The sequence below is a fragment of the Capsicum annuum genome, chromosome 4 (genome assembly GCF_002878395.1).
Source record: "Capsicum annuum cultivar UCD-10X-F1 chromosome 4, UCD10Xv1.1, whole genome shotgun sequence".
Classification (NCBI taxonomy): domain Eukaryota; kingdom Viridiplantae; phylum Streptophyta; class Magnoliopsida; order Solanales; family Solanaceae; genus Capsicum; species Capsicum annuum.
The window spans coordinates 224,004,903-224,021,648 of record NC_061114.1 but is presented as its reverse complement, the minus strand read 5'-3'; the positions used below and the strand labels follow the sequence as shown (position 1 = coordinate 224,021,648).

The 16,746-nt window shown below is 33.0% G+C and overlaps 2 protein-coding genes across 2 annotated transcripts; both read right to left on the bottom strand.

Annotated features, from left to right (window-relative positions):
- Window positions 1–3,627: 3,627 nt before the first annotated feature.
- On the bottom strand, window positions 3,628–7,150 carry LOC107868593 (serpin-ZX-like). The gene is made up of 3 exons (XM_047411716.1): window positions 6,881–7,150; window positions 4,979–5,782; window positions 3,628–3,903 (listed from the first exon to the last, which is right to left on the bottom strand). Exons 1-3 carry the CDS (start codon window positions 7,148–7,150, stop codon window positions 3,628–3,630), a joined length of 1,350 nt encoding a protein of 449 aa, XP_047267672.1.
- Window positions 7,151–10,997: 3,847 nt separating this feature from the next.
- Window positions 10,998–12,287, bottom strand: LOC107869439 (transcription factor MYB73). Its single transcript, XM_016715976.2, has one exon. It carries the CDS (start codon window positions 11,967–11,969, stop codon window positions 11,181–11,183), a length of 789 nt encoding a protein of 262 aa, XP_016571462.1. The 5' UTR covers window positions 11,970–12,287; the 3' UTR covers window positions 10,998–11,180.
- Window positions 12,288–16,746: the final 4,459 nt, after the last annotated feature.

The following is a 16,746-nucleotide window of genomic DNA, read 5'->3' as shown; positions in this document are numbered from 1 at the left end:
AGAGCTTGGTGGCTGGTTGAAGCTTAGTGGCTTGCTAGAACTTGGTGGCTGGCTAGAGCTTTCAAGTTGTCCCATTTCATCCTAACAATAAAGGCTATTAAATATATATTATAAATATCTAAATTTAATTATTGAATTAAAAGAAATGAATGCATTACCTGAGCTTTACAAAGAGTTCTGTTATGACCAATTTGATGACATTTGGAGCAAGAAATTTTCAGTCTTTTCCTAGATAGCTTCCCATACTTCTTTTTAGGCTTATTCTTTCCTTTTTTTCTATTCTTTCTTGGTCTGCCAGGCATTGGTCTAAACTCAGGAGGATCAATCACTTCACCACTTGTGTTAGGCCACATTTTCATATTAGGTATTGGTTGAAGAAAGTAGTCATAAGCCTTCAAGAATGTATCTTTCTTATACCACTCTTCCACATAAAATTCAGGCTCTATACCTTTATGCTGATAAGCTAATACAGCATGTCATGCCTCTCAATTGCTAGCTTCTACAAGTGCAAGTCCTTGCCCTAATATCAACTATATGCCTATAAGGACCATCTAAAATTCCATACCCAATCTGTCCATTGAACCTAACTGTGCAATTTCTAGTCATATTTTTGTTTTCTTCAAGTACTAAAAAAGCCATAGGAGAGATGTCTGAAATCCACGTATCAACAAACTTTCTCATTTCAACATTTCTATCCATTATCTTGTGTCTAATCTCCTCTAACATACTAATTATAGATTTATGTCTAGCAGTTAAAATCCATGAATTAAATGTCTCACACATATTATTCTCAACAATGTCACATTTAGAATGCTCCCTAAAATATGCCCTGCACCATGATTTTTTTTCATAATATAATAAGTCCTCACAAATATCCTTACCAAGTTGACTGAGTTTGCCCATCTCATCCAAAAACTTTACTTCAAAACTGGATTTAGCACACCTCCAAAAATTTTTTCTTCTTTCTTCTCCTCTCCAGATTTAATGCCAATTGGATCAGATGTGTCTTGCACACCACCTCATTTCACAGTGTGGTGGCAACTCAAGTATAGTAGGTACAACACCCTACATCAACATAAATACAAAATCAAAACACAAAATATATAAATATGGACTTTATAGGAAATAAATAGAAGACATCAAAATTAAAGTTTAAAAAATACACTAACCTTTTGCATATCTGACATGACAGTCAATCCATGTCCAGTGCCTAAGTTCAAATCTTGAATCAAGTGGTTAATGAAGAAACTCCAGCTATGTTTTGTCTCTTGATCAACCACTGCCCAGGCTATTGGATACATTTGATTATTTTCATTTCTCCCAACTGCAACTAACAATTCATCCTTGCAAGAACCTTTCAAAAAACAACCATCTAACCCAATAATTTTTCTGCACCCTGCCAGCCAGCCTTTTTTTAATGCATCAAAGCATAAATAAAAATAAACAAATAGATTTTTTTCAGGTTGAGATTCTCTATCTATCCTCACCCAACAAGAACTGTCAAGATTAGTATGTTTTATCATGTCTGCATAGTCACACAACTTTGAAAATTCCATCTTACAATCACCCAAGAATTATTTAATGATTCTATGCTTTGTCCTGCTACAGACAGTTTTTCCCACATATAAACCCAACTTTTTTCTCACCAATTCCTGAATTTCCCACAGTTTTATATAAGGTTGTAAAGTTATTTCATTCTTGAACTTACTTGCAATAAACTTAGATGTACACAACTTAATTTTTTTTAGTAGTACATACATGTACAAGATAGTAGTGCTTCACAACAAAGTCACCAGAATGCTTATCAATACTAGCAAACAACAACCATTTACATTTCTTGTCCTCACACCTAACTCTAACTCTATGTTTTTCATTAGGCTTAAGCTTCAATCTAACTTTGTATTCAACAGCATACTTAGCCACAGCCTTTCTAAATTGCTTAGCATTTTCAAATATCATACCAAGCTCAAATATAGTCACAACATAATCAGGATCAAATCTTACCTTTTTACTTTTCCTTCTTGCTGGTAAATCAACACCCCTGACAGCTTCAAGTTCCAGTCCATCAGCACTGTCATCACTATCAACTTCTGAGCTATCTATATACTCCTCATCTCCCCCTAATTTTCCATTGTATCTAGCAGCCTTATTCCTTCCAATATCTCCAAATCCCCTATCAAAACCTGTTGATCTAAGTTTTATTTCTTCATTTTGGACAAGTTTTTTTTGTTTCACATAGTTTCTTCTTTCATTTCTAAGAGTTCTTAAATCTTCATCAACCTCAGAATCATCATCTTCCGGTATATTAAACTCCTGAGAATCAGCACTATTATCAAGATCTGTTTTAGCCCCCTCTAGATCTAAGAGTTCATCTGCACCAGATTCTATATCTATGTTGTCAGTTTGGGTTGGTTACTCATGTAACCCTTCAACATTAATATCATGAACTGTTGATATGTTCTCACCCACATTACTATTTTCACCAACCACATTACTACTTTGATCACCTACTGTACCACAAAGAAAATCAGATGGGACCCCATCTTCTACCACTTCTAACTCATCCACAACATAATTCACATACAAGTCTAAAAAATCCCCATCTTTTAGGTCTTCAAAAAGACTTACCAAATTCAAGTCATTTTCTACTTCAATAAAGACTTTCTTTTTGGGGTCTTTAAAGTAGAACCCACCAACAGTCATATACCCAAATTCTTTAGTATAATAAAGCAACTCGAATATAGAAAAGTGATCCTTGTCCATACTTACATATTCCACCTCACTTTCTTCTACGAGGGATTTGACGTTATAAGGGGGGAGATGAAGTGGAAATTATATTTATGTATTAATTAAAAGAAAAGGTGAGGTGTAAAATATAATTGGTTATAATTGGTCAAAATTTACACGTAGGCGGCGACTACATACACGCGCTCAACACGTTAAAAAAGAAGGCTTTAAAAAGGTGCCATGTCGGACAATTGGGCTCAATTGAAACCATTTGTGAAGGAGTAAAGGGTTCAATAGGTACCTGTCTTAATTGAGGTGCCTATACGGGAAAAGTGAAATAGTTAAGGGACTTGTATATGTATTTAGCCGAGAGAAACTTATACCTTGACTACATTGTACAATGATAATGTATGAAGTGACATGAACTTTACAAATAAAGAGGTAGCATTCTTGGTAGTGAATGATCTTGATTCTAAAATTTCAAGATCTACTTTTCATCTAAAGCACCAATACAAATAATTTCACTTTCCATTGAAAACACCAACAATTTCAGCTTGTTTGGATGGTTGTTACCGATTTTATTGTTAGTTCAAAGAGTTAATGGACAAAAACACACTTAAAGTATTCTGTTTTTGAGTTCCGTACCTAAACGATTAGGTGTACGAGTTTCCTAACTGGACTATCACCAACTATTTATCAAAACACACCTCGACTATCAATTGTTCTCTTTTTCTCACATACTTATGGTTCAGGTACGAAACTCAAAAAACACGATATGCAAGTTATGAAACGATATATAACAATCATCCAAACAAGCTGTAAAGCTTCATAAGATAAACAGATCACTTACCTTGCGTTTAAAATCAACAACTTTAGGCTCAGTTTTGTATACAGCATTGGCTAAATCTTTGTAAGAGTATCTCTACGTTGATGTGTATGAGCCACCCACATTCCATTAAGGAAACTCAAATCAGGACCACCATTACCATTGCTGTCAATAACATCAGCCATATTTGCAAACTTTGAATTTAATTCATTGATATCGCTAACACCCAGAAATTGAATCATTTGATTCAGTGTATGTCCAGTTGCTCCAGCAGCTGTCATGCTCAGTACAGCATGGAATGATAGTGGAGAAAGCAAAATGTTAGTATTGGCATTTTTAGTATTTTGAATCTGCTTTAGTATAATTCGACTATTCACCAGTGCACATGAATCAACTTTCTCTTCTTCTTGGTTAGCAATGGCTTTTGTGAAGAAAGTTGAAAGGTATTATATAATAAAAACCCTATAGTCACTGCTGATTTCGCTATACAAAATCCTTTCGAGACTTGGATATCTTAGGACGTAGAACACGTATGAGGCTTCTCTTTATGGTAGTTTTTTCCAATCACGTCCAACAAAATAGGCTTTGATTCTAATAACGCCTCTTAACTTTTTCTTTAAAAAAATGTATATATAGTATATCCTCCGTCCAATTTATATACACTTTTCAGATTTGGATAATGATTCAAACAAGTCTATGTTTGATCGAATTTTCCGGTTCATCGCACTAATATTAGATAGGAGTATACAAAATAACATGTAATTAGCCTTCATGCAAAGCTAACATATATAAAAGACCAAATCTCGTTTGGTTGGAAAACTTATTCCCATCACTATCACACCACGTATATGTGATAATTTATTCCTATCACTATGGTGTAAATGGTGGGATAAATATAACCGGTACTAACTAATAACCCAACCAAACAGGGGATAAAACAGTACTTCATTTTATTCCGGGACTATTTATCCCTTATACGTCACACCAAACTACCCCTTAGATTCTTGAGTGCTCCAAATCACAAGGATGTTCTAAATTTTGGTAAAAGAAAATTTCCCACTTCTACTTTCTACTTTCTAATAAGGATGTGTTTCTCTATTCATTGATGAAATATGAAGACAGTCCTTCCTTTTGGCCAACTCAAGGTCACACTTGATCACTAATTGTACGTAGTACCATCACAAAATATACCGGTACCCGTATAAGTACTAGTCAGAGTCCCGAGTAATGAACCCCAACACGCCCTATCATACTTCGTATACACATAAGAAAAACCAACATGTGCAACTCTAAAGCCAGCATTTGTAATATTAATCAACTAAGTTGAACCTTTGAAAGATTAATAAGGAAAACATAAACACTCAAAAGTTCCTAAAACAAATTGAAATGTTTCAGAAAAACAGTACTAAAACATTCTTCCCATGCCTCTTTTTTGTACTTAGTAATCATCCCTTCACTTGATGAACTAGGATCTGAATGATCATTTGATGGATTAAGTACAGCTCCAGTAAATAGCACCAATCTTGAAACCTCTTCCCTTACCATGAACAAGAAAGGGTGATCTGCTACAAATCTTGGACCAGGGGATTCATACATACAACATGTGTCATCATCGGACAACACAGTAACAGCTGCTGCTTCAGTACCCTTCTCATTTACTTCGATAAATGCCTTTTGTATTATCCCGTTGATATAGAATGACTGTCCATCGGGGTCGACAATCTCTGTTATTTCTGTGCATTCATCATCAAAAGGAAGAGTCAGTCCCATTTTCTTCACGGTTCTTACAATTTGTTTCATAGCAGTGTATGTGAATTTGAACTTTGGGATGTAGAATTCATCAAGTGATTCATACCGAAGCCTGAATTTTTTAGTAAAGAACTTCGGGTCAGAATTCACTTTTTCCAATAAGCTAGGCAATCTATTTTGTTCATTTGGAAGGAAGATAAACATAGAGAACTCTTTGCTATCGACTTCTTTTCCAATGTCATATGGAATTTTAACAAATTGATAGCCTCTAAATGATCCAGAGATTTTGTCACCGTTGAGTAGATAAAAGTCTCTGTCTTTGGTGTATTTTTCATCAAATTTCCATGTACCTTTAAAATACAAGGCGTTTGCTAAAAGGACCTTTGTTTCTTCTCTGATGTGATCTGGCTTTAGAATATCTTTGATAAGGCCTCTTGATGCGGACTCCGCCCAGGTGTTAACATCTTTTACAACCTCTTCCTGCAGAATATATAATGAATTCATTGTGTATATTTGCTATGTAAGAATCGATCCATACGATAATACTGAACTCAATTTATTTATGAAATTCAGCATTGTACACGAAATAGCTAAAACAGATGACAAGAAAACCATGTGGAAGTACGCGGTTCATATTCCAACGTAATGTTAAAAGATTGAACCTACAAGTTCAAATCCTTGATCCACTAACAAGATCCTGGAATAATAAAAGTATCATTTGTGGATATTGAGTAATGATGTTGTATCGATGAAATACAAATAAAGGATCTCTACACAGATTTACTGCTTACTATTTACTTTTCCTATCCAGTATACATAGATTATGCACTCATTATACCCGATCATACATTTATTATATGTCTGCTTGCTGTTTTTAGTTAAATCAGTTGGGTGGACTTCTATTTACATTAATTCTTCAAAAAAAAAAAAAAATATAGTCAGAACTATTCGACACAATAATGGCAAGTTTTAAAGAACAATTAAACCAGCAACCTACGGTGATCTTTTCTGTAAGCAAACCTCAAATTTAAGGCATATGCTAACCAGTGGCGGAGCTACCTTTGCTCTAGGGTTCCCCTCGACGGAAAATTCTACTATTCTTATATTATTTTTACATTGTTAAAAATATCTTTTTATGCATATACAGTAAATGTTGAACCTCAATGAAAATTCTGACTCCACCATTGATGCTAACATAATAACAACTACTACAACAATATATACCGTGTAATCACATAAGTGAGGCCTAGAAAGGATAGAGTATATGAAGAACTTATCCTAATTCGTGGAGGTAGAGAGACAATCTCCATAAGATCCTCGACTCAAGTGCATCAAAGTAGTTATGGAAAAGGATATACAATATTAAAGAAAGCATGACACTAGTAAGGCAAGCAATACAACGCTTTCAGAAAAAAGAACAGTAACAACAACGAAAATCAAACGAGGCACTCACCTTGAGTTTAAAATCAACAACTTTAGGCTCAATCTTAAAAAGAATGCTGGCTAATTCCTTGAAAGAATCTCTGAGTTTATGTGTATGAGCCACCCACATTCCATTAAGAAAACTCAAATCAGGACCATCATTAGCATTGCTCTCAATGACAGTAGACACATATTCAAGAATTTTGAATTCAAATCACCAATGTCCCGAACACCGAGAAATTGAAGCATCTGATCTAATGTATCTGCCCTTGCTCCAGCAGCCATCATGTTCATTACAGCGTGGAATGATAGTGGAGAAAGCAATATGTTAGTCTTGGCATTTTTAGTATTTTGAATCTGCTTTAGTATAATTCGACTAGTCACCAGTGCACATGAATCAACTTTCTCTTCTTTTCGTCTCGACATGGCTTGTGTGATCGATAGGGAGGAAGATGAAAGGTATAATAATAACCCTAACCCTATTAATCCCTGCCGATTTTTAGCTATAAATATCAGTTACTATGAACAAATTCTGTTTGTTTTTGCTGTAAACTCTACTCTGTTACGAGATCTTAGGAATCTGTTAACGTAAAATTAGTATGATAGGCTACTATTTTAGTTTTAAAATGGACTATTTAGCCATTATGTTAAAGCTTTCGTTATGCCACACCAAATAGGTCTATTATTCGCAATATTATCTTTTATTTCTATAAGATGTTTGTTTACACGGCTTGAACCCGTGATCTGGCATTACATGAAACGGGCAACAAGCAAACATACATGATACAACACATATCAACAATGTAGTAACAAATAGAGGTGAGTAGCGGTCATTTCGGTTCGGCTTTCTGCATTATAGATTTCAATTTGTAAACACGCTAAACAGATAATCGAACCACTAAGATATTCATTATCGTTTTTTGATTAATCGATTTTTGGTCTTTACAGATCGATTTTCGAGGTTTAACCGATCAGAAAATACTCCCCTAAATTTTTACAATACACAATGAGTTATGTCTATAGAATCTAAAGTCATTATTATATAGTGTGAATAAAAACTTAATTATAATATAATCTTATTAGGTTATCGATTTAATCATTAACTAAAACCTTAAAATTAAAAATTGAATTGATATCCCAATTAAAAAATTTATAAATTCATTAAAAAGTCGTTAACCCAATGTTGATAGATCAATAATATTTTTATCGATTCGATTTCTCGGTTGAATAGATTTTTGCACTCACAAACTAATTTGGTGCATGCAGAGGAAGATGATGTTAACTAGGGCTGTTGTTTGGATATGATTTAGTGCACAGCCCATAAGCTAGGGATGGGCTTTCGTAGTGAGGCTGGATCAGTAATTTATTGGGTCCAAGGCTGAGTATTAGTATGAGGGGTAATTATGTAGTTTAACACATCTAATTCAAGTTCGGTACATCGAAGAATCAGAACCCGAAAAAAACTTACCCACACCTGGTGTATACATTAAACTAATGTAATTTGCCACATAATCAAACATTGAAATTTTGGAAAAAAAATAAAATCGTAATCGAATGGAAGAATCGAAGAACAGAAATAGTTCGATTCTATAGGATATTTCAAATTTTCAATACTTATGCCAATCCTACTGTGATATAAATTTGATAGGGCAAGATATTCTTTTTAAAGAAAATATATCCATGAGTGTTATGATATACAAAAATTATAAACATATTTGTGTGGCTATGAAATAGCATGCTTGGTCAAGCTTCGCCTGAAGTTTTACACAAAATCCGCAAAGTAATCGTTAGCCCACGAATTGGGGGTGGGTGCGCGCTTCGAAAAATATTTTGGGTGAAACTTTTTGGACGGTTCTTAGATGGGCTATTAAATAGATCGGGTTGCCTTGGAGGGGAGAGGAGCCATTTTTCAAGTCAAACGAGCGTAACGACAGAACTCACAATTTTTTTGACTTTCGATGGATGCTAGCCACACATCGGGGTTAGGAGGCGTTATTAGAATCAAGGCCTATTTTGTTGGTCGTTATTGGAAAAAACTACCATAAAGAGAAGCCTCCTACGAGTTCTACGTCCAAAAATATCGAAGTCTTAAAAAAGATTTTCTTCAGAGTGACTAGGGATTTTATTATTATAATAACTTTCAACTTTCTTCACAAAAGTCAAAAGCCATGGCAGACCAAGAAGAAGAGAAAATTGATTAATGTGTACAAGTCACAAGTCGTATTATACTAAAGCAGATACAAAATGAGCTTAAAAATACTAAAAATGCCAATACTAACAGATTGCTTTTGTATTATAAACTAGAAAGTAATGAGGAAAACGATAAAGATAGTTTTATCCTTTTGTTACTTTATTCATATACTATAAGTTATACACTGACTAATTATTTCAAGTTAGTAACGTTTATTAAAACTTTTTAAGAAAAAAACGCGTTCACATGAACAGAGGGCTAGAGCACGTTCAAAATATGGATCATATTTTTGCCTTTAATCAAATTATGTAAAGAAGAAAGTAGGAACATTACATCTAACACCACTTTGTGTCGAAAATAAAAAGACAAAACATGAAAATATTCTTTATATTCCTTTTTTTTTTTCTTTGTCCCATTCTTCCTAAAAGATCACATGATAGAAATGTTTTTCGTTGACGCGAGATATTTCGTGTAGCGATCAAAATAACCATCAAATCATCCGATCGGCTAAGCGCGACTGGTTAGCTAAAATCCAAAAGATAAAGAGTTATAACACATGATGAAATATTTTCTGCTTACGTGAGATATTTCGTGCATTAATGAAAATAGTCATCAAATCATCCAATTGAATAAGAGCGACTTTTTAGCTAACATCCAAAATATAAAGAGTTAGTAACACATGATGAAATGTTTTCTGCTAACACGAGATAGTTCGCGTAGCAATCAAAATAACGATCAAATCATCCATTTGGATAAGAGCGACTTGTTAACTAAAAGCCAAAGGATAAAGAGATAACAAATCAATAGAGATGAATTATGTGTATTAGCATACACTTAATTACACTATGCTTAATTAACTTACATAATTATCTAATTAAATCACGTTACTATGATAAATTTATGTGATTTAATGTAAACATCTTCAATGACTAATTGTTGATGGTTTACCAATCTAAAGCCTCGAAAGAGATACATCGGCCATAGAGAGGGGAATTCCAATGAATTTCCTTTATAAAATTGTGCCATACCAAATAAAGGCAATTTTTTTTAATTTTGTCATCATGGTAAATATATATCATTTGATTTGACTACGAAAAACAAAATTCGTAGTGAAAAGGTGTATCTTATGCAATGCAATTACAATTGGCCCTTTAATTTATATTATCTTCTACTTTGTAAATTTATCTAGAGAGCTCCGACTTATTTTTCAGAATTAGAGTTCTACAGAGAATTATAACTTGTATGATCACCTAATTACTAATTTGGATAATAAGTGATAAATAGAAATTCGTCGGTTTGATATAAATTAAATAAATATTTTTCATACTTTGACTTTATCAAAATTTGGAGACATAACTTGTATGATCACTGCTACGAACAAAAAAAAACTTGTATGATCACTTAATTACTAGTTTGGATAACAAGTGATGGATATAAATTTGCTGGTTAGATATATATTACTAAATAACTAATTTTGAGCACATACTTTGAACTTAGAACTTACATCATCATATGATAGAATTTAGGACAACCAGGGGTGGACCAACATTTAGAATGCTCCGGCACCCATTAAACTCGACACGAAATAGATAATAAAAGCACCAATGAAAACAAAAGTTGATTGGATGCATTGACATTTAGGTTAACCTCAAGGTTCTTCATTGAAAGGGAAACCTAAACCTTATTATTGAGGTAAATTTTTATTTTTTTCAGTTTTAAAATTTTTTAACCACCCACTATCCTTAAATTCTGAGTCCATCAATGAGGCTAAATGTTTGGGGGGAAGGAGGGGGATACTGTTTAGGACAATTATTGGTGACTAATTCATATACTATATATGATAGAATTTCAACAACATGCTTCATCATTTCCTCTAATTTATTTTGGACAAATGCAAACAGGCAACAACATTATTATCTAAAATAAAAAGTAGGTTAGGTCCCCCTACTTTTTGATAAATTGAATAGGAAATTCTTCTCCCTTATATATCAAATCAAAGGACATATAATTAGGAATTTGGTTGTGTGGTACCTTAATTAGGAGTTAGGGAGACAAAATTTTAGGCAGCAAATAAAAAAGTAATACTTAAAAAGAGTTGATAAGGATGGAATTCAAGATTAAGCTTCCAGAACATATTTAACATATAATTAATCAATTTATAAGCAAACTTATCAACAATTAAAAGTGATTATCAAAGCTTAAAGCCAACTTTAAAATTGACAAATAATTTTTTTTTTTAAAAAAAGACAATTATTTTTTTATATTCTAATTAGGAAACCCCGTAGAAGCAACATATTCCCTCACTTCTTTAGCAATCACATCTCTCATTACATCCCAAAATCCCGCCGGAAAACTCTCCGTTTTCCTCTCCGGCATCTCTTCTCCGGCCATCCCCGGTGGTGCCAAGGACAAAGTCGTCATTGGATCATCACATTCACCGCCACCGTAGTTATTATTATTATTCCTCCAAACCCCACTTGTATAATTACACTGAGCCATCGTCGTCATTGTTGTAGCATAATTGTTGGTATTCCCCTTTGGACTCTCATCAACATTCATATACTCCATACCCGACCCGGATCCTGACCCGGACCGGAATTCCAACCCGTTAACCATTTGACCCGAATTTTGCTGCTGAAGCAATTGTTGATAACGTCTTTTTAACGTTGAATTCCAGTGATTTTTAACTGCATTATCAGTCCGACCCGGTAGTAAACGTGCAATGGTAGCCCAACGATTGCCATATTTAGCATGAGCAGCTAGTATGGTCTCATCCTCAGATGGAGAAAATGGTCGATGTTCAACGTTGGGACTTAACTGATTACACCAACGAAGCCTGCAAGATTTGCCAGACCTACCTTTAATATATTTACTTATCAAAGACCAGTTACGTGCACCGTAACGTTCAACAAGTTTCGTTAATATCTTATCTTCTTCAGCACTCCATGGTCCTTTTATCTTCTCTGCTTTGTTATCATTACGCGGTGTTGATTCAGATGACGATGATTCTGAAGATGAAGAAGTGGATGTAGAACACCTATTAAAGAAGTCCATTAGCTAGGGGGATTTTTGAAAATGGGAGGTTGAATAATTGAAGGTGATATATGTGAATAATAATAATAATAAGAATGGTTAGTTTTGTGAGTTAATTAGTGGGGTTAAGTGATGTAAAGGGTGTATATATAGAGATTTATGTGAGGAAGAAATGCATGAATGTAAGGGAATGGCTTTATTTTTATTTTTTTTTTATAGCCCCTTTTAGGTAGAATTGGAGTTTTTTGGACTGTGGTGAAGGGTTGGTTCTTGGAAAGAGCCTTGTGTAAAGTTGGTAGGGGTTATAACTTTGTATAACTAAAAAGGGTGCGTAGATCTGCAAACCAGCTGTTTCTTTCTTTTCTTATTTGGTTGTACTTGCATTATGACTCCATTGAATTCATATTCGTGTCAAAAAACTAGCTGATATATTGGATGAAATATTGTTTATCAAAAACGATTTTATCTATATACTTAAACTTGAGACTTGAAATCTTTAATTAAGGATGAAAAAGTACTTATTACTCAACTATAATCAAAACGGTTGTTAAACACAACAATAAAAAAACTTATTAGTTTATCTCATAGATGGAGTCTTTGAGAATAAAATGTACGTAGATCTTACTGTTACCTTAAAAGAAAAAATGAGTTAAAAGGGATTCACAGTCAACTAGTCGATATTTGCAGTCGGAAAGATTCGAATTTTGATAGTGAATAACAGCCAATTAAGTGAATTTGGGACTTAATTATGATTTGTAAAACCTTGGGATGGGCGGAAGAGGTGAAGGAGGGAGCAGGGAAAAAATAGTAGGGGTAGTGCAAATAGCCAAATATAGAAGAACTTGTGCGTGTTTTGAAAATATATTTCATTATCACTAATTAAAATAAGTGTTCCTTTTACTTTATTCTTAAAAGTTGTCTCCTATTTTCTTTATTTTCACTCTTGAAAATTCTTTTTAATTCACCCTTCCACCTTAAATAGATAAAAGGGTTGTTTATGATGAACCCTCAACTTAAAAAAGCATAAAAATAAGCAATAATAACAAACTGAAACGATACAGAAAGATAATTAGACAACCAAGGCTAAAATAACAAGAAGTATGTAGTAACATAAATCTAAAAATTTACGAAAAAAAAAAGATAAGTTTACAAATAAAAATAAATAAATACGTTCAACCATTTACAATCTTCTAATCTAATTTCCAATAATCACATAGTCCTATCAATAAACAATTTTAAATGTGATATGAACAGATTTGTCGCAGCTGGTGATGTTTTGTCGTTATTAGCACGTAGATTTGACAAATTTGGATGTCCAATAATCTAGGGGAGGAAGATAATTACTATTTTTATTATAAACATTAGGTCTAAGAAAATGAGAGGAATTGTGGATACATTGAATAGAGTATTGTTATTGAAACTTCTTTTTAAGTATTATTATTGCTTCAATTTCATTGCATTTTATTTTGTCATATAGTCCAGATTCATAAATGAATCGTTGGGATCTTTAATTATGTACAACTTCCGTACAACAAAAATGGTACATAGTTCCTACAAGAATCACAGAAAGGATCAATATTACGTCAGTCACAATTAATCCTAAAGTTATGTCACACGGTTTCTTATTTTTTACCAAAAAAAATAAGTTAATTACTTCAACAACAGATTGTTACTTGACGTTGACGAAAGCAAGAACTACTCATCTTTGATATTTCTATGACCTAATATAACCAAAACAACGATAACGTACTTAATGAAATTACACAAGTAGAGTTTGGAGAGAGTCGTTTGTACTTGACTTTACCTATACCACTTTCATGAAAGTAAACATGTTCTTTTCGATAGATCCTTGCCGCTCAAATAAACACTTTCATTTTATTTTGTTTTACATTTGTGTTCTTCCAAGGAAGAGCATTGTAATCTTCGTTTTAAGCTTTATTAAGTTCTTTCAAATATATTTGTCCATCAATACTTTGACGAATGTATCCATCCAACTTGTGTTTTTGTTACACATAATGCGATCAAGTTATTATCTGAAACTATCTGATCCAATAATTTATCTGCTCTTTCTATGAAGAAAGAATATAAAAAAGAAAAAACAATTCTTTAAAAAGCCTTATGATCGCATCGATATAACTTGTGCTTCTTCATCAAAACATTTGTTAGAAACTTTTGAACAATTCACATGACACATAACAAAGAACATACTTTGATTCATCTCAAACTTTACCAATTGATTGTGACAATTTTAATAGTAGGAGTCATATGCAATAAGCGCCCCCCCACCCAACCAAGAGTGGGGGGAAATATGGAAATAAAGGAAAATGCAAGGACTAAAAAAAATTGTAAAGTACCAATCATTCTCGTACTAGCTAGCTAGTTAGCCTAGGTAGAGTTTTATTACATAAAACCAGGGAGCGTTTAAAACATGAGGGACAGTAAAGCCAAACTAGCTGTTTAATCAACAATACTAACATAATCAAACTTTAACGCCGTATATTAATGGTAAAAAATAATCCTACTATTAATACTTAAAACATTTGTTTTAAAATTAAAACAGGATGAAAATGTCAAGTGGGGTTGCAACTTTTTGACTAACTTTATCAGACTTAATTAACAGCTGGGTATCCAAATCTAGATCTTTATTTCCTATAATCAACGGTTGAGATTAAGTGATGAGTGAAAAAGTGATGAGATCAACCAATAAATGTAAGGAGGTTGAAGATGACTTCAAATGGGTCCACGTAGGACTGGGTCCCACTAACAGGCTGGAAGAATCTCACGTGATTCGAAGTCTGAATTTTATTGACTTTTGAGCCTTTGTTTTTATCTGGTGAAATATATGTATGGTATTTGTTCCACTTGCTGTTTCGTTGTGCGCTCCCTACGCTCTATTCTCATGCAATTTTACGAAGCTAGTCAAGTTTCTATATCAATATTGAAAATTGAGTGAGAAATCGAAAAGAAAAAGTTAATTTAGTGTTGTCTGTTAACACCGTATGTTCATAAGAATGGTGATAAAATATGCGTATATCTCACCATCTTCTAACTCGTGAAACTATAATAGGTGTGTAGAATTTTTCACTATGAGGATTAACAAGTAAACAAACGAATTAATCGAAAATCTTTCAACATCTACTATATGTAGATGAAAAATAATTTCAACTATGTATATAGTATAATTTTTCGTCGAAGAAAGTTTGGACGAACCCTGGCCCAAGGGTTGCTCCGCCCTGTGTAGGAGGACTAATGACAATTTTGATTCGAGTCGGTAGGTTAAAAAAGAATACTGCAGGAGTATACTAAGCATGTTGCTGCTGTTGTAGATTATTAAAAAAAAAAAAAAAAGATACCTTCAAATCATTTTTAACGGTATGTTAAGGATGTTAAATGAATTAAAGCGTACTAAATATATTTGATAAGTATTCGTTTAAGTAAAACCTAATAACACTATATGCAGCAAAAGAACGAGTTGTAAGAAGACACACAGTTAACTACAGGGGCGGAGCTACCCTTTATATAAGGGTTCATCTGAACCCTCTTCGGCGGAAAATTATACTATATTTACATGGCTAAAATTATTTTTTTATGTATATATAATTAATGTTGAACCCCATTCGGTTAGTTCGTTGTTCACTTATGAACTCCCTTATTGAAAATTCTAGCTCCACCACTGGTTAACTATTTTAGCTCAGCTCTGTACTAGGAAAGTTGTATGATAATGAAAAGAGTACATTATCATAGCTCTTAAACTATTACACTTATTCTCAAAAAATACTTCAATATATATACCGTATAATAGTAAAAGAAAATCCTAATGAAGGGGGTAGCTGCATTGCACGCTCTACAAAGATTGATGAAATAGGAGATGCACGTTTGCAAATCTGAAACCGAAAGGAATATGGTAGAGCCGCCCAATTGTCAGATAAATTAGCATTTCAATAATTGTGTCACCATTTCTATTCTTTTATCCTTTAATTTAAAATCTCTATTCCCTATTCTATATTCATATCAACATTATATAAAATTTTAATTTACACACTATTATGTTCAAATTTGAATTTCTCATTAAGTTTTATGAACTATCTTTTTTGTCTTGAACCGAATGATACGAGATGTGTACACTTATTCTTTATTTTCGTGACTCAAACTCAAAACTTTTGCGGCAGTTAGATTGATTGTTAGAAAATGAGATGCAGCAGTTGGGCAGTTGATCAACAGCTGGACGTCACCGACTTGTTGTTTATTTCTCCTACATGACGAAACTACCTTGTCCTTTCACTCGTTAAATCACTCTTTTTTTTGTCCTCTCATTATTTTATTTCCTTCATAAGTAGTACTTAGTTTATTACAGTATTATATACACTTTTGCCTTTATGTTGAGCTGATATGGACATTATTATAATTCAAACTGATCTGCATAATTGAATTTAAAATTTAACTTTATAAATATGATTTAAAAATTCTATCAGATTTCATCTGGTTACAATATTTGAAATTATTTATACATATTCAATAAATATTTCAACACATATGTATACATGTCGTGAATTAAAGTTATTAAGCTTGAATGAATGATATCTTGTTATGTGCATCTTGTTTTGCTTGTGGCAAGTATATTTCACGTAAAAAATATGAAAATTAAAGTAAAATTACTTTTTAATGAAGCTGGTTAAGATTAGATGTTTTTATGTGAAAAAAAAAAATAGAAAATGTGGTTTTTGTAACAAACTTTAAGGTTTTAAAGTTTTATTACTTTTATATGATAAAAGATAGAAAATTAACTTTTTATGTGATG